At 42.2% G+C, this 18,070-nt stretch overlaps 1 protein-coding gene across 1 annotated transcript in view; it reads left to right on the top strand.

Moving 5' to 3' along the window:
• Positions 1-18,070, top strand: part of RPS6KA5 (ribosomal protein S6 kinase A5) — a 134,997-nt gene that overhangs the window by 37,314 nt on the left and 79,613 nt on the right. Inside the window, exon 3 of the mRNA XM_066276052.1 lies at positions 15,191-15,409. Coding sequence (XP_066132149.1) covers positions 15,191-15,409 — 219 coding nt within the window. The remainder of the gene's footprint in view (positions 1-15,190; positions 15,410-18,070) is intronic.

An 18,070-nucleotide genomic window follows, 5' to 3' on the forward strand; every position in this document is an offset into this window, starting at 1 on the left:
GTCTCGCCTCAGGTGCTAAAATAGCTCAGTTCTGATCAATGGAGCAATAGCCCCAGATGGGAAAGCATCGCTCCATAGAGGGCTTGCCAGGTGGATCTGGGTTGGGGAACATGCAGGAGTCTGTTTTTCTGCCTTCCTGCTTCTCACTTAAGAAAAATAAAATAAATAAATAAAGATAAATTTCTGAAATCAAACTGTATTTTCTTTCAACACATTATCTACCTCCACTTTTTGAGTGCTTTGATCACAGGTTTTAAAAATAATTCTGCAAAGGCAAGGAAAGAGTTTATAAGTAACGTCTTACTTCTGTATTTCCTTTTTATGCTTCTTTGCTGTTCTGTAATTGGCAAACTGTTAGCCATGGGTTACTGCTTTACCTTTTTGTCAGCTGACAGTATACTTGCTTAAAGACAATGGAATAACTGTCACTGTAGATATTCCTATATTTAAAATCACAGTTTTGATGACTAAATGGAGTAGGCTGAAACTTTTATTATGAATATAATAAAATCAATTTTTTATTCAAAAATTTCACCATTAATCTTTCAGTTTTATTACCTTTTTAAGATAATTTTTCCAGCACTATTCAGAATAATAGAGAAGTATCATCAGATGGCTTTATGTGTCATGTCAGGTTCTCTTTGGAAGTAAAACTGAAAACACTTCTGATGAATTTATTTTTATATATTTTGCACTGGAAAAAAATGCTATTCTTCCAATATCTTGAAGAGTGTGATACATTGGAATAGGAAAGACTTAGTTTTTTGATGAGATACCTACATGTGTGTAATGTTCATGAAAAAAATTCTTTTAGCAGGGTATTGATTTATTTTTCTTTTCAGCTATCTTGTTTCTTTTGGGTCTATCACTAATTGGTAGATCAGTTTCCTAAGCAAGAGACTTGGAAGTAATTTTTGATTTTTCTGTATTTTGATCTTTTTTACTTTGTTTTCCATAAAATCTTATAATTTTGCCTTTAAAATGACCCTTGGAATAACCTTTTCTTCTCTCTTCCCAGGGCCATCACTCGTATTACCTTACACATGCATTGTTTTTAGGGTTTTCTTACTGGTCTGCCTTTTTGTAGGTTCTCTCTTCCATTTTATGCATTTTATACATATTCTGTTATAAATTAATATGCATCCTTATTGAAACACAATATTATTGCTCTATTCTTCTGTTTTCAGAACTTACAGTTCATTTTTCTTTGAGTTAATTATTCAAGTCCAAATTCTTGCCTTGCTTGCAGATGCTGCCGTGTTTTCACCTGTCTTTTCTCCACTTACCCTGATTTTCTGCCTACTTCTCTCTAGCCCGGTTCCTTTCCCTTTACTTCCTCTATAATTATGTGTACTTTCCCGTCCTCTGAGGCACTGCCTTGTCTTGTTCTCGCATCTTCGTGCTCCTCCTCTTCTCTACCTGTCCGTATCCTGCCCAGATTGCTTCATTCTCTGAACGGTGGCACTGAAACTCCTTTGTAGAGAACACAGCACTGTGGTTCTCTGAATTTTTCTTCACATCTGCTATTTTTTGTTTAGCTGGTAAGGTCTTAAGGTCCTCCCTGTATGTTTTTCCAACCCTGTTGCTCTGCCCCCTCCTCATATCTGTAACAGTATGAAGTACAATACTAGTCTATCAAGTATATGCATTATACTCTTGTCTCTAGCATTGTGCTGGAGACTGATACTCCCAAGTTTAGGAAGTATCTCTGGTTCATCTTTTAGAATTATTTTGTTTCATGATGAAATTTTAGATTATTTGTGGGAATAATGACTCTGTGTTTAGATCTGCAGCCTTCCTTTTGACCATTTTGCTTTCTCTTGAGACATCTGTCCAAGTATAGAAGTCTTTAAACATCTTCATAGTGTGCATTGTTACTAACTCTGATGCTCGATGAGGTAGAGCGTGAAGGTCTCGGCTAAAAGAATTTAGTATTCTCTTTGAATTTTCTTTATTCATCACACATGATCCATACTTTGGAGATCTAGGGTCACTATGACAAAAAGATGAAATATGCCATGTAGCTAAAGTGTCAGTGGAGTTGACTTCCCCTTCCAATTTTGGTGCATTCACAGTTGTGAAGTACTTGGGTATCAAAGAAGACTTCTAAGTCTCAGGTTTGAACCTTGATATTAGCATTGCTTACTTGCATTCAGATGAGCTCTGCAAGAGGAAGTCCCATTGGCATGAGTTAATACCTACCTCACAATGTTGTTACAAGATTAATGCAATAATAGGTAGGAATTGTCAATTGCTAGATAACCATCAGTTGTGGTTATAGTACAGTGAACTCCACGGTAAAGTTATACCCTAAATTATAAAAATAGAAATAATTTAGGACTTATTTATAAGGATAGATTATTAGTGGTTTCATATAGTCACTTACTCTGTTAGCATATCTGGGAGTAATTTTCACTAAAGTTATATTTCTAATAATAAAAATCTAACAAATGAAAATTATTTCATGAATGACATGTTGAAAAGCTATTATCACTTCTAAGACATTGATTTGTAAATTAACTTAAAAATAACATGGCAAATGAAAATGTCTTTCTTGCTTATTCTTTGTCCTCTCCTAACGATTCAAACATTTTAGGTTAACTTTTTTTTAGTTTAGGCTAATAGTCTTATGCTAAAATATATACATCAAATGAGTAATAAAAGATTTAGATTGTCTGACGCATAGTAAATGGGATATAAACTTGAGCTATTTATATAACTGAAAGGGAAAGAGGCCCAGTTTCTAAAAGAGCTAATTTAATGCATTACCCAGGTCTCAGATTAGCTTAATACATAAGTGAATGTTGTTTCTTAGCAAGTGTTTTATTACCCGAAAATCTGTCCAGCAGCAGGGAAATACAGCCACCGAAAGGTCTGCCGGGTTTCAGCGGTCTCTCCTAATCCATTCTCCACGACAGCCAGAGTAGTCTTTGTTACGGGATCTTTTTAGAGATCCTTATTAAGTGCATGTCACTTCTCTGTTTAAAACCTTTCAGTCCCTTCCCATTGCTCTGGGATTCATTCCTTCCGAGAGACAAGTACTGTTTTGGGTGCCGGAGAAAGAGTAGCGAGCATTTAAAAATATATTTATATATATTACATACAAACTTGCAAATAGAATAATATGAATCTGGTCTTTGTTTAATGTAGAATTATTTCTGGATTTATGAAACCTTGGAATGAGTGCCGGCGGAGACTAGAAATTCAAAATGCCTTGCCTTAAGTAATGTCTAGTGAGCAACAACCACTGTGCCTCTCTCAGTCCCTGGTTTCCTCATAAGAAGGTCACTTTTTCCTTATCCTGTGGGTTTTTGTGATTTTTTTTTTTGTCATCAACAGAAGATCTTGCAAACTGCTCTGTGAAAGTGCTGATTTGTAGAGAGCTATCTGAGTTGCCCACCCCAGCAGTAAGTGCCCCCTTTGAAATGTTGGCTTTGATCCTTCTTTATGCATTGGTCCCAGACTCTTTGAAAATCATCCCTGACAGGACAGACTTAAAAAATTTTTTTATTCTTTACTGCAGACTTTTCAGAAACATTTTATTTATTAAATAAGACATAAGTCTAGTTCTCCTGGGTAATTTGCCACTAGAGGGTGCTAGACATTGCACTAGGCAACTTAAAGTCTCAGCTACTCTTTGGTGATAAGATGGGGGGGAACATTGGTTGAGTGTTATAAAACACTGTTTTAAAAAGTACGATGACTTAGTCATCATTTGTCATTTTATTCTCTTAGGCGTTTGGAAAGTATCCCTATTAAAAATAGTACTTTTAAAAGCATGTGTTCATTAAATTGTCAAAATTGTCATTCAGAACAGTTTACAATTTTGCATCTCTGTATACCTGCTATACCCTTTGCTTCAGTGTAAACCTGCAGTGTTTATGGAAATCGGAGAGGTTAAACATTTGTGAGGTTTTATGCCATAAAAGATGATTCCATATGATGATGTTGGTTGACATTTCTCCCTAGCGTAAATACAGTTCAGTTTATGACTGAGTTGTCTGTCAGAGGCAGAGTCTGGGACAGGGATTTGGGCACATGTGATTTATTGCGGAATGTTCTCAAGAGAATCTGAGGAGCATTGAGGACGGGGCAAAGTCTAAGGATCGTGTGGTTTAAGCTGGGTCTAGATTCACCCTGAACCTATAGGACAGCGGTTGAGAACCACTGCTATAGGAAGTTGTGGAGCAAGAGTGAGGAGGCAAACCTTTTATGACCATGTCCGTTATTGGCTGTAGGCTGCTTGGTTAGCGGCGGGGTAGGGAATGTTGGAGTGTAACCTCTCAGGTGAGGTTGTGGCCCCTGGCTCCCTTAGGCCTTTTGCAGAGAAGAGGGCAGCTGTGGGCTCCTCGCAGCTGGGGTCTGTATGATGCACCAGTCTGTAGAGGTGTGACCTGGCGGGCACCATTTGCATCTATTACAGATGGTCATTGACACTGGCCATTAAGACATAACTATTTAGCTAGGCAAATAGCATGTTTGTTGAGGTATAAACAGAGAATGACCCAAGAATGTGCTTCTTAGTCATCCTTATTTCCTTCTTTTCCCGTACTGTATTCTTTTGGTAAGGTCCTCTGGCAGTCACATCCGTAAGGGCAGTCATTTCCAAGTCTGAGCCTCACAGTAGGACACTGTTTCCTTGGCAGCTTTTTCTTTTTTCCTGCCCACTGGAATCTTTGTTATTTGGGACCTGGGTTGAGAAATGGCCTCTGGCTTACATGAATCATTCATGCGGAGATAGTCAGGATTTGGCCCCAGCTACATATGCAAATACATGCAATTACAAGCTAGGTTAATGGATGGGGTGTCTTCGTGCTTTCTCGGAAACATAAAAAGTGCTTGTCTAGGAGATGATTATACAATCAGTCTTTAATTATTCAAGCTAATGTAATATATGTAAATAGAATCCATACGTGGTTAATCCTGTAATAATTTTTTTATTTTTAGCTTTCTTACGTATCAAATCCTTTTTTAGAAACTGTCACCATTCATGAGAAAATGCACTGATTTGCCTGACCAGGCAGTGGTGCAGTGGATAGAGCATCGGACTGGGATGCGGAGGACCCAGGTTCGAGACCCCGAGGTCACCAGCTTGAGCGCGGGCTCATCTGGTTTGAGCAAAGCTCACCAGCTTGGACCCAAGGTCGCTGGCTCGAGCAAGGGGTTACTCGGTCTGCTGTAGCCCCACAGTCAAGGCACATATGAGAAAGCAATCAGTGAACAACTAAGGTGTTGCAACGAAAAACTAATGATTGATACTTCTCATCTCTCTCCGTTCCTGTTTGTCCCTATCTGTCCCTCTCTCTCTCTCTCTCTCTGTCTCTGTAAAAAAAAAAAAAAAAAGGCACTGATTTGTGTGCCTAAGTCCGTTCTACAACTGTTTTTGACCATTAAAGTAGTTAAGCAAATGAGTCAAATGTCCCTTGGTTAATTTAAAACTAAAATTGGGTTAAATCTAACATGCTGACACTTTTATTATATCTTTTTCAGATTTTCATTATTATGTATCTTCTAGACAGGATATGTTTATGCCTAAAGCAAATGGCCTACCTCAGTCTCTTTCCCAAAAATTACTGCCTATGATTTCATATGCAGTTACTATGTCTCTTTGGTTTACTTTTAGCCTTTATGTAACTGAGTGTGTTTGGGTGTGGATCTTCTCCTTACGTGTTAGAAGATTATTCTACTTCAGTCAGTCTACCTTTATTAATCTTAGAAGTTTTGTTTTTATGATTTTACAAATCCTGGCAAACAGTGGTTAACAAAAGAATAGTTGGCCTGACCTGTGGTGGCGCAGTGGGATAAAGCGTCGACCTGGAACACTGAGGTCGCCGGTTCGAAACCTTGGGCTTGCCTGGTCAAGGCACATATGGGAGTTGATGCTTCCTGCTCCTCCCCCTTCTCTCTCTCTCTCTCTCTGTCTCTCTCTCTCACTCCTCTCTCTCTAAAAAAAAAAAAAAAAAATCAATCAATAAAATATTAAAAAAAAAAAAAAAAAAGAATAGTAATATTAAATGGCTCAAATGCTTGTTTTTTGTTTTAAAATCATGTTGATGTACATAGTTTAATAGGCATTTTTTTACTTTTTTAGAATTCAGTTTGTAATTGAGATACCTGTTGTGTAAAGGAATTTAGGAATCAATGTTCTGTTTGATAAATATGTAAAGTCAGTACATTTTAAATGTGTTTCAAAATTTACCCATTTTCAAAGATAGAAAAAAGAAGGAACTCCAAAAAATAGAAGAAAAAGAACAAAAACCAGATAAAAGGAAATTGAAGTGGATGTTGTAGATGCTGGGAATGAGGTTGTCATGACTGAGTCTTAGTTTAACTCTGAAACTAAGAAGAGGAGGGAATAAAGGCAAAATTCTTTGGCCTACATAATTTTATTTTTTTAGGGAAAGGCATATAAATTTACCTAGCACAGTGGCGTGCAAGCTTTTTTGATTATTACTGGTAAGATGAAGTAGGCATATTTTTATATTGCAGCTCAGTGTGTGTATTTGTGTATGTGTATAGATAAACAAACACGCACTTTCTTACACTCACACTGACATGGTATTTATTATCTGCCAGGCCTTAATTTGTTTAATCCCCCAAGTACTTGATGTAGGAGCTATTACCATCCCTTATGAGGAAATTGAGACAGTTACATTAACTCTTTGCCCAAGGTCACAGTTTCTAAATAGCACATCTAGGATTCCGACCCAGCCAGTCTGGCACTGGTCTATTTTTAGCCATTATTCGGTACTGCCCTCTTTTCTCCCCTCCCATGTACTCAGATTGTTTACATTTGTATGCACATATGCATGTGTGTATATATAAATAAAGAGGAAACAGAAGTGTCATGAAACATTTTTAGTATATTCAGTTCTATTTTTGTTTTTTAAAAGTTAAGTTAGTGGTTGGCCCCACTAACTTAATACCAGCATCCTCTAATGGGTCATGGGCCACAGTTTGAAAACCTGGTCTACCGAGCCTTTAACCAACACCAAAGTTATCAAATGGTTCCTAAATCACAGACATTAAATAATATGAGAGTAGCATTTTTGGCAAAAGAATCAGAGAGATTCTTGAAACAACTAATTTTCTTTAAAAAAGTGACACAAGGAAGATTAAACTTCAATTTGCTAAGGTCTTTTTGAGCCGCATCTTTCTAGCTGCTGCTGTGTTCTGAGTGAGGTGCTTGCTCCCTGCTGACCCGTCTTCACACAGGGTAGACTGTAGCCAGTCACCCGGATGGGCGGCACTGTTTCTGAGTTCAGAGGGATCCCGCGTTTCAGGTGAGTCTTTAGAAGTTCCAGATTATGTAAGGCCAGGTTCTCTGCAATAACACTGAAATGAAGCTGCTTCTCTGAGGATGGTGGTTTTACAGGGACCAGATACCTGCTATTCCAACATCACTCACCATGTACGTTCAGCTGGCCTGTTAACAAGGATGCCCGTTTTCCACGGGCAGAACAAGGGAAATTGAGAGTTCCAGGGGTGTATTTCTTGGTCAGTTTCATTCTTGACACTGATGTCGTGAGGCAAATGAATTTCTACAGGGAAAGAGAGGGGGGAAGACAGGTGGACTGATGGTCAGTGGCCAGGACATATCACATGTGGAAAGATAGGAATCTTTCCCCAAGTTAAATTATATATGAGAAGGGGATGTGGCCAGGCATTATAATTAGTTCTCACGTGGTTGTGGCAGATTAGAAAGCAGTGCCATATATAGATGTCACTATGTTAAGCTATTTTCCTGTTCTCGAATGGGGACAGCTAAGGTTCCTAAGGTCACTTTCACCAGGGAATATTGCCAGGAATCCTATTTAATACACAAATTAAGATTGTTCCTTCCCTGAAAGGAAGGAGTTGGCTAACAATAGCTCTGTACTGTGGATCTGCATGGCTAGTTTCTTCAACTTTGTATCCAAACTGTGAGCTAGAAAGAGGGTATTTGGTTATATCTTCTAGAGCAGTTCCTTTGCTCTTTTCCTGTGTGTTAGCTTGTTTGTTCACTTCTTTTCCCATGCATCCAACATTCCTTGAGTTTCCATGATATGCCAGCTTCGGAGTTACTTGCTGTACAGAGTAAAATCAGACCTAGTTCATAATTTTGTGGAATTTATCATCCAGTAGAAGTTAGATTATGAAGCAATCATACAAGTAAATGAAAACTAATGTTTCTGATCATTTCTATGACAGAGAATGCATGGTGTTATAGAGCATAAAACTAGAGGACTTGTACTGGTCTGGGAGGGCAGGGAAGGCGGGGCGGCTGCAGGAGTGAACTAACAGATGTTGGGAAGGTGGAGAGAGGTAGGTAGAAGCCGGACAGTTTCGGTAGGTGATTTTCCAACCTTTTTAAACTTGGAGGCCAGTGAAAATAGAACTATTTTGGGAACCACTCAGGGAACACTCTGAGCATAAGCAAATTCAACTAAGATCATGGGTGTATAATCATCATACAACATCAGGCTGGTTAACTGTTTTGTGGACTGGCACGAAATTTCTGGCAGACAGGCACCGGTCCATACATGGGCAGGTAAAAAACACTGGCTTAGGTTATATTAAGGATTCTCTTTAAGAGCAATGGGAAATCAAGTGTTTTGGGCTGGCTCAGTTATATGTTTATCAACGATGTAGGTGACAGCACAGAAGGTATGTTTACCGGACGGGGAAGCGAGCTGGGAGGCGCAGCGCTGTGGTCCATGGCCATGTCACCTGTGGCAAGTTCAGTTATCTGGAAGGACGAGGGAGGGATGAGCCCAGTGATGACTGTGCTCCTCCTGTTAGTGTGAACTCTCTCATGTGACATGGTTGGCACTTGTAGTTAATCAAAAAAAGTTCGTTAAAATGGAAAGCTATTTTAAAAGGACATATATGAATATATACTTTGAACATACTACTTTTCACTTAAAATGTAAAAGGTCTTTGGATGTAGGCCCAGTACTCTTTCTTTGAGAACAGATTCTTTTTTTTTTTTTTTTTTTTTTCTTTTTCTTTTTTTTTTTTTTCATTTTTCTGAAGCTGGAAACGGGGAGAGACAGTCAGACTCCCGCATGCGCCCGACCGGGATCCACCCGGCACGCCCACCAGGGGCGATGCTCTGCCCACCAGGGGGCGATGCTCTGCCCATCCTGGGCGTCGCCATATTGCGACCAGAGCCACTCTAGCGCCTGAGGCAGAGGCCACAGAGCCATCCCCAGCGCCCGGGCCATCTCTGCTCCAATGGAGCCTTAGCTGCGGGAGGGGAAGAGAGAGACAGAGAGGAAAGCGCGGCGGAGGGGTGGAGAAGCAAATGGGCGCTTCTCCTGTGTGCCCTGGCCGGGAATCGAACCCTGAGAACAGATTCTTAGACAATGGCTTCTTTTGCATAAACCACACTTGTAATGCATCATCTAAGATTAAGTTTTGGATTCTTTTAAGTGGAGTAAGAACCAGACACACCTGAAGTAATCTCAGTACAAAGTCCTTTTAGATTTTCGTAATGCTTCCCCTAGCCTTTTATTTATTTATTTATTGTATTTTTCTGAAGTTGGAAACGGGGAGGCAGTCAGACAGACTCCCACGTGCGCCTAACCGGGATCCACCTGGCATGCCCACCAGGTGGCGATGCTCTGCCCATCTGGGGCGTTGCTCTGTTGCAACCAGGGCCATTCTAGCGCCTGAGGCAGAGGCCATGGAGCCATCCTCAGCGCCCAGGCCAACTTTGCTCCAATGGAGCCTTGGCTGCAGGAGGGGAAGAGAGAGACAGAGAGGAAGGAGAGGGGGAGGGGTAGAGAAGCAGATGGGCGCCTCTCCTGTGTGCCCTGGCTGGGAATCGAACCCGGGACTCCTGCACGCCAGGCCGACGCTCTACCACTGAGCCAACCGGCCAGGGCTCCCTAGCCTTTTAGATCGTTTCACCCACACCTACTTTTTCAGCAATTCTTTTGAGATGTCTTGCTTTTATCTAGTTCTTCCAGTGCATTCAACCTCATTTTTCCCTTTTCTTTCACATTTACATTTCAGTGCTTATGTAATATCCAGTTAACTTAAGAATAGCATGCCACATGCACAAACAGGTAGGGCAGTGAGTATACCGTTTTAAGCAGCATTAATAAAAGTTTGAGTGACAGGAAACAATAATTGCCTGGTGGTTAAGCCCTTCAGATCCCAGTGGGAGCAGCATGTTCTAGGTGAGCCCTAGAATGAAGGCAGTAAACCAGAGGCCTTCTAGAACAATGGCTTCTTAACCCTTTCCTCCAGAATAACACATAAACACATACAGATTTTACATGCATGTAACTCCTGGCATTGGAAACTGATTGCTTTTACAGACTATAAAACTATTTTTAACAAATTGATCTCGTCATTCTAATTCAAAAATGAAAGACCATTTTCTCAAATATTTTAATGAATTCAGATTTGACAAATAAAACAAGATTAGTTTAATTATGCTCAAAATAAATTTCAGCAAGAGGACTGCTTTTGTTTAGCCTGAAAATAGTAGCTAGAAATTGTGCAGTGGCTTTTGACACAGCAGGAAGGATGAATGTCATCTTGTTTTAAAACTGTCAGTCAGTTTCAGCTCTTCTTGGTGACAAGTGCTAAAAACCTGATTCATGGTGATTATTGTGGCAAATGGAGTAAGAGTCCACATTTGGAAAAGCAAACTGACGCCTACTCCAGGGAACTAGACGTTTTCCCTGGCACTCTTTAGTTCATTTTACATTATTTCCTTTACCGTCCAGCCATTGAGATTGTTGTCAACAAGGTTTGTCAACATTGTGCCGTGTCGGCTAGAGTAGAATTATGAACCCACACTTCAGTTTGTTCTGAAGTAACCCCCATAGCTATCTATGGTTTCCCTCCAGCCTATGGAGATCTTTCTGCATCTGTGGAAAGTTTACACAGTTGTCTCGTCCTAGTTCTCTCTCACAGCTGCTTGGCTGTGAGGGCGCACGGGTTTTCAGCAGAATCCAAAATGGTGTCTTAGGGCCTACATCTGAAAGATTTACCTCATTCATGTAATCACAGATATCTGTCAGGCCAAGTCAGGAATTAATCCTTCGTGTCATTTATCCTCAGCATTTACTTTCCCTCAATCTCAAACTAAGCAGAACTTCTACCTCAAGTTCGGCCCAGGGCTGCAAGGCCAGTCCTCTGGAAGCACAGTGAGCCCATTCTCTCTGCTGTGCGCATTTCCTGGCGGAGTCTCTGGTAGAGGCCCTGGCTCAGATGGAATTGGTAAGGTCCCCAAGGTGTCTGTGAAGGTTGCTAATAGACAATCAGAGCCTCCATGTTGATGCAGAAGCTGGAGTCAATGCTAACGCATGAAGCTCAGTCTCCTGACCTAAGCAGCAAATCTAGATGTGTTGCCTAAATTCCATTTTAGGGGCTCTATCAGAGCAGAAAATACTGTTATTTACCTTTTTTAGCCAAAGGAATGTTCACCATTTGATAGCCTTTGCAGTTCCTAAAAGATGCGTTCAGAATAGGAATTCTTCCAAGACATCAGCACACAGAATCAGTGAAAGCCAAGAGCTGGCTGCACCCGGAGGCAGGCAGTCATTCGGCCAGTTGCAGTCAGAGGGAAATATTACTGCCACCAGTTCAACACCGGTCAACAGAAGGGCTTCTTCACCCTCTCCCTCTGTACTAACCTGCAGACCAGCTGAACCTGCCAGGAAGGGGACCCCAAGGCCCCTCCAGCCGTGAATGTGCTTTCTTCCCCTTTGCAGGGTAATAGCAGCCTGCCGGGTGCGTCAGAAACACGGCTCTTTGGAGGCAGCTCTGTTTTAGTTAGGCAGCCTACTCACAATTAAGATCCTGCTTGTCTGAAATACTTGTTGTTTGGAACACTGTAAGGCACTCCTTGGATTTTGTTGACATAAGCATCTATTGGCACTTACCACGTGTGGCTTTAGTTCATCATGGCAATCATAAAAGTAAAAACAAAATATGTGGGAGCTTCATCCTTGTTTATCCCCAACATCTTTCTGATAGATGAAAATTATTGCATTGGCAGGAGATGCAGTCTTTAGCTCATGTTACTGGAAAAGTTCTGAATATCGTCACATGGCGAGGAGGCTGACAGTTGGCTGTGTGACCCTACAGCATATAATGAGGCCCCAGGATGATCTATTAGCTGACCACATACATTAGCACTCTATGCTACCTCATTTATTTGGAGTTAAATATGACATTTTTTAAAGTAACAGGAAAGAAATCCAAGAAAAATATCTACAAATTTATAGAGCACATCAGTGGAACTACCTAGTGGTGAGAAGTCCCAAAGTCATTTACTTTAAGATTGGTTTAAGGAATAAGGATGTTTTGTGTAGATGGGATGGCAGAATCATGATGTCAGATGTTTAAAAAGTTATCTTATAGAAAGGTAATATTCTTGGCCCTGGCCGGTTGGCTTAGCGGTAGAGCGTCGGCCTGGCGTGCAGGAGTCCCAGGTTCGATTCCCGGCCAGGGCACACAGGAGAAGCGCCCATCTGCTTCTCCACCCCTCCCCCTCTCCTTCCTCTCTGTCTCTCTCTTACCCTCCTGCAGCCAAGGCTCCATTGGGGCAAAGTTGGCCCGGGCGCTGAGGATGGCTCTGTGGCCTCTGCCTCAGGCGCTAGAATGGCTCTGATTGCGGCAGAGTGACACCCCAAGATGGGCAGAGCATCGCCCCCTGGTGGGCGTGCCGGTGGATCCTGGTCAGGCGCATGCGGGAGTCTGTCTGACTGCCTCCTCGTTTCCAGCTTTGGAAAAATACAAAAAAAAAAAAAAAAGTAATATTCTTTTTTGGTAAATCCAGAGGGTGTAGAAGGCCCAACAGGTGAATATTATAAAAAGACCTGTTTCCACTTGATGTAAGGGACATTTTCCAATATTTGTATCCCTTATACTCTCGTTTCTCTTCAGATCGCATAAATCACCTTTTACCAATATTTGTATCCCCCCATCAATAATAACATGGGCTACTTTACTTTACAAAGTGTCTCCTCTTGGTGGCAGTATAGCACAGTGCCCTTTCCACCATGATTACACCCAGTTTGTGTTGTGACTTCTGTTTAATGTCTGCCTCCTTATTGATTTGCTGAGGGAGCCCTTCACTCAGGGGAGGCAGCTGGAGCACAGCGAAGTGTGGGTTCCCAAGTCTAGCTAAATGGACACGTGTGGCCCTGGGCAAGCGGCCCAACTCTTCTCCACTTCAGTTTCCTCATCTATGAAATGGAGGTGACAGGAATGAGATGAGTTAATACCGCTCTAAAATGACTGACAAGTACTAGCTGTCAGGTGCTCACACCTGGTGGCCACGTGGTCAGCACCTGAGCGGAGAGGCAGATGTGAGTGGGAGGGGAAGCTAGACAGCATCTCAGGAATGCCATAGAAAGGTGTTCTTGTTGGAGAGGCTGGATGGATAACAGAATTTCTAAGGACAGTGGCACTCTGGAGAGAGGGATTTAGGCTAGGTGCTGTGTGTGTGTGTTTGTGTGTGTGTGTGTGTGTGTGTAACACAAAGCCCCATACTTGTTGAGGACTTGACTGTCTCTCGAGTTTATAAGTGGCTACTCTGTGTATGATAAACACTTTATTAGAATGTTTTTTACTTTTGTTTCAATCCTTCTGAATAGATGAACTTTTTTCCTTTTTATACTTCAGGTTAATTTATTAGGGTTACAGTTTTTCTTTCTTTTTTTGTTCACTTCTGCCTTAGCTAATGTCTCAACCTGTAATTATTTTATTTACAATGAAATAAGACACATACATTTTGTGAGCTTTTTCTGTATTCTAGAATGTATTCATGGTGCTGACTTTATTAAAATCTAGAGGGTCTGATTTCTAGTATTTGTGAAGGATCAGTTTTTTTTATTTTTATTCATTTATGGTGAACATGGTTTCTGGCATCACACTACTTGGGTTTGACTCAGTTCTGCCACTTCTTATCCAAGTCTTTGGGCCAGTTCCTTAAGTTTCTGAGCCCATTTCCCCATCTGAAAAGTGGAGTTACTGAAAGTACATTGGCTGTTCTGAGGACTAAGTGAATCAGTATGTGGAATGTGGTCAGCCCAGAGCCCGGCATAGAGAAGTCCTGGTAAGTGTGGGTCTCCCTCCCTCCTGGGAGTTGTACAGTCCTTCACTGCTCCATGGTGTATCCTGTCGGTACTGTCGTACGCCGGAAGCACTGAGCAGAATAACGGACAGGGAACAGGAGCCTTCCTTCAAGCTCTTATTCTGGTGGGTGGGTTAGAGTAGAGTGTGTGCTGAACACTGGCGAGTGTGGGCAGAGTGTGGAAGCGCTGGTCTGGTCACAGCTCTGACTCCATAGTGGGCTGATCACAAGGGGGACTGGGTTGAACTATGCCTGGAGGTGTTCGCATTTTTTAAAGGAAAGAGACTGTATTATACTCCTGGGGATGAATTGGGAGCCTGTCCCTTTCCTGGCAGGGTGTTTTTGCCTGCCCTTTCTCCTCCCACCTCTTCCTACCCTCCCACCTTCTCTAAACAAATGCAGATACCTGCTCTGCCCAAGAAGTGCAGTGCCCAGAGGCACCACCAGTTCCTCACCTAGGGGTGTGGCGCCACACCCAGGCTTTGCCCAGCTAAACCCTTGCTTAGTGAAAGTGTAGCACAGTGGACCTAGTAAGCTGTGAATTGCTGCCCAGAGATGTAAAGGCATTTGTCAGTATTGTTTGCAATTAAAGGTCTTTTCATGTTTTCCTCTCTTTAATCTGAAGATCTCTTTTGTTTATATAATGTCAGTGTCTGATGCTTTAGAATTTTAAAACAAGTTTAGAGGGGTACTTGAAGTGCTTGGTTGATATATGTGTATGAGATTCTCATTTAGAATTGTTGTTATTCATTTAGCAAAACCTAGAGGTTTTATCTGATGTCTAAAATGTCCTAGTTCTTCCAGAATTGGATTGTGGTTAATTGACCATAATAACAGCTAGTTTCCCACAGCTAAAAATGTTGAGGAGAGAATAACAGAAAGAGTAAAAGCCTAACTTTGTCAGCAGTGTTTAGGTATGTAAATACTGAGGGTTAGACTTAGAAACATGTTTGGCATGAAATTGAAGAAGTATTTGAAACAGTACTAAAGGAGACTTTTTCGTGCAAGGATTTTTTTTTTTTTTTTGTATTGTAACTTTCAACTTCCAATAAATTATCATTCTGCCTGTGAATTAAAGCAGTTAAATTCTTTTTTTCCCCTCATTTTCAGCTTATGGAAAAGTATTTCTAGTTCGTAAAGTAAGTGGTCATGATGCTGGGAAGCTGTATGCCATGAAAGTTTTGAAGAAGGCGACAATAGTTCAAAAGGCCAAAACCACAGAGCACACGAGGACGGAGCGGCAGGTCCTGGAGCACATCAGACAGTCACCATTCCTGGTGACACTGCACTATGCTTTCCAGACGGAAACCAAGCTTCATCTCATTTTAGGTAAGTGTCAGTTGTCACCACACTTTTTACAGAAACATGAGGGGGGGTGTCTTAAGTTGGAATGCAGTCAAAGGTAACATTTTGAACTTAGAAGTGAATATTTTAGCTTTTCATTCTTCTCTTTGTGGTGCCATTTCTGGGAGCCCCTGGATCGGGACCTCCTGGCCTGAGGGAGTTCACACTTCCAGATCACACTCCTTTATTCCTCTTTAGAAACACTGGAGTGGTCAGCTGCCCGGGGCGGTGTGCTTCCGTTCCAGTGTGAGGGGCTGGATAGAGGAGTGGGCACAGTCCTTGCCCTCGGAGTTCTCAGGAGTGCCCTGCTCTGGGCTGACGTGATGGACATCAGTAATTGGGAAAAATAAGAAAGAGAGAAATGATGTCTAGAGATGCTTTGCTTTTCTGGTGAGAAAGCTGCGTCCACAGCGAGTGCCCAGTCACCCCTTTGGTGGCCCCCGTTTCTGCCCACAGACACTTTCTGCAGCCTTCCCCTTCCCAGAGGGACTTGGCCCGTTGCACCTGAGCTCCGGGAATGCCCTCTGTCCATACTGCTAGTCCGCTTTGCAGAAGAGTTGCCTCCTTTTCTGTTCCTGCTACAAGTCAGCGGCAATACTTCCAGACCGCGCTCTGCCGTCATCCAATAGTTCATCTGTTACGGTTTTAGTCCCGTTCTTGTGATAATATGCATTTGTGTGTTATGATCCCGTTTTCAAATTCTCCTGATAGATAGATGAGATAGAAGTCACGTTATCTTACAGAGTGCTCTGCAAGCATTACCTATTCTTGAGTGCCCAGGGTGCCAGTGCTGCACGAAGTGTGACCCAGGGCGTCACTAACCCTCACGACAACGCTGCCAACACCCCCTCATTCGTGCCCGGAGGTTCCGGAAGCTGCGTTTCTTGATGTTACATATGTTGTGCGAACTTGAGCACGAAGATTGGAACTCAAGCCTGACTCATATCAAAGTTTGCCAAACAGTGCTGTCTGGTGTTTTTGATTATTGGTAGTGCAGACAGGTTTACATATATATTTGGCAATTTTACTGAATGCTCTCGTTTTGGAAATTAACTTTTGTTAGCGATGCCTAAAGTCACATTCCCGTTTTGAGTCATGAAGTTACACTTCTGGTTCATTTTTCAGTGCTTCCCACCACCCACCGACAGTCCTGAGTCTTCTGTACACACAGGCTGCAGCCTCGCCTGTCCTGTCCAAGTCCCCACTAATGTTGTGAACATTTTCAGCAGCACAATCGTTCCCTCAAGTGAAAACAATCATTCAGATGGAAAAAGGTAGAACTGAGTAGCTCTGCTCAAATCTGAGCTCGAGAGCAGCACGTGCTGTTTATTTCTGTTCCCTACCCGGCCAGGCCAGAGTTGACGAGGAAGCCTGCAGCCGCGAGGGCCGGTGGAGGAGTGGTTATCCTGTTCAGCTTCTCCCTTGACAGCAGACCAGCTCGTAAAAGTTAAATCGGGAGCCTGAGCTCACATGGCCAATGTGAGCCGGGGCAGTCAGAACCCACAGTCCTGGGCTCTGGACCACCACACTGTGGCTTCTCGCTTCCTTTTTTTTTCTGTTCTCTAACCATAACTGCACTCTTGCTGATGATGTTTCTAATTTAAAAGGAGTTGAGTGAAATATTTTGTATTTGATTTAAAAAACAATAATTCTTGATAATGTTGCTTTTTAGTTGTTGGTTCTCCATTATTTTTGTTCATTGTGAGTGGCCTGTAAATACACAAAACAAAACTAGAAAACCCATTTCTTGTGCCAGCTCAAAAGTAGAATGTGGCCTGATCAAGCAGTGGCGCAGTGGATAAAGCATAGGCCTAGGATGCTGAGGACCCAGGTTCAAACCCCGAGGTTGACAGCTTGAGCGCAGGGTCTCCTCTTAAGCGTGCAGTCATAGACATGACCCCATGGTCGCTGGCTCGGGTAAGGGGTCACTGGCTCGGCTGGGGCTTCCCTCCTCTGGGCCAAGGCACATATGAGAAGCATCAATGAACAACCATAGTGCCACAATTACGAGCTGATGCTTCTCATCTCTCTCCCTTCCTGTCTGTCTGTTCCTATCTGTCTGTCTCTCTCACCAAAAAAACAAAACAAAACAAAAAAACATAAATGAAGAGTAGAATGTGGACTAGACATGTTGTTCCATCACGAGTGAGGTCATGCATCCAGGCAGTGTGCCCTCTACTCCTCACAGATATGTTTTATATAGTTTCTCTCTGTGCCTGTTTCCAGTTGTTATTCAACTTTAAAGATAAAACTCTTCAGAAATCTAGAGAAAGACTTTATTGTAAAATGTTTTAGTGGTTCAGTTTTTTGTTTACTGTGCTTAGAAGACATACTACATCGGTTTTCCAAATACTGTGCTATATATACACTTAGCCCCTGCCTTATTTAGTCTGCTCAGGCTGCCATAATAAAACATCACAGATGGGCATCTCGTGGTTCTGGAAGCTGGAGGTTCAAGAGCAAGGTGTCGGCCGGCCGATGGGTTTCTTTTGAGGGCCTTGGTGTAGGAGGGGACCTGTTCGGGGTTTTGCCAACCAACGTGGGCCTGGCCGCCCTCTTGCTGCCTTTCCTCATGGTGGTTCCTCTGGGCGTTCAGACCCCTGCCATTGCTGTTTGTGTTCAAAGTCCCTCCTCTTCTGAGGACAC

Source organism: Saccopteryx bilineata, chromosome 4, assembly GCF_036850765.1.
Source record: "Saccopteryx bilineata isolate mSacBil1 chromosome 4, mSacBil1_pri_phased_curated, whole genome shotgun sequence".
NCBI lineage: Eukaryota > Metazoa > Chordata > Mammalia > Chiroptera > Emballonuridae > Saccopteryx > Saccopteryx bilineata.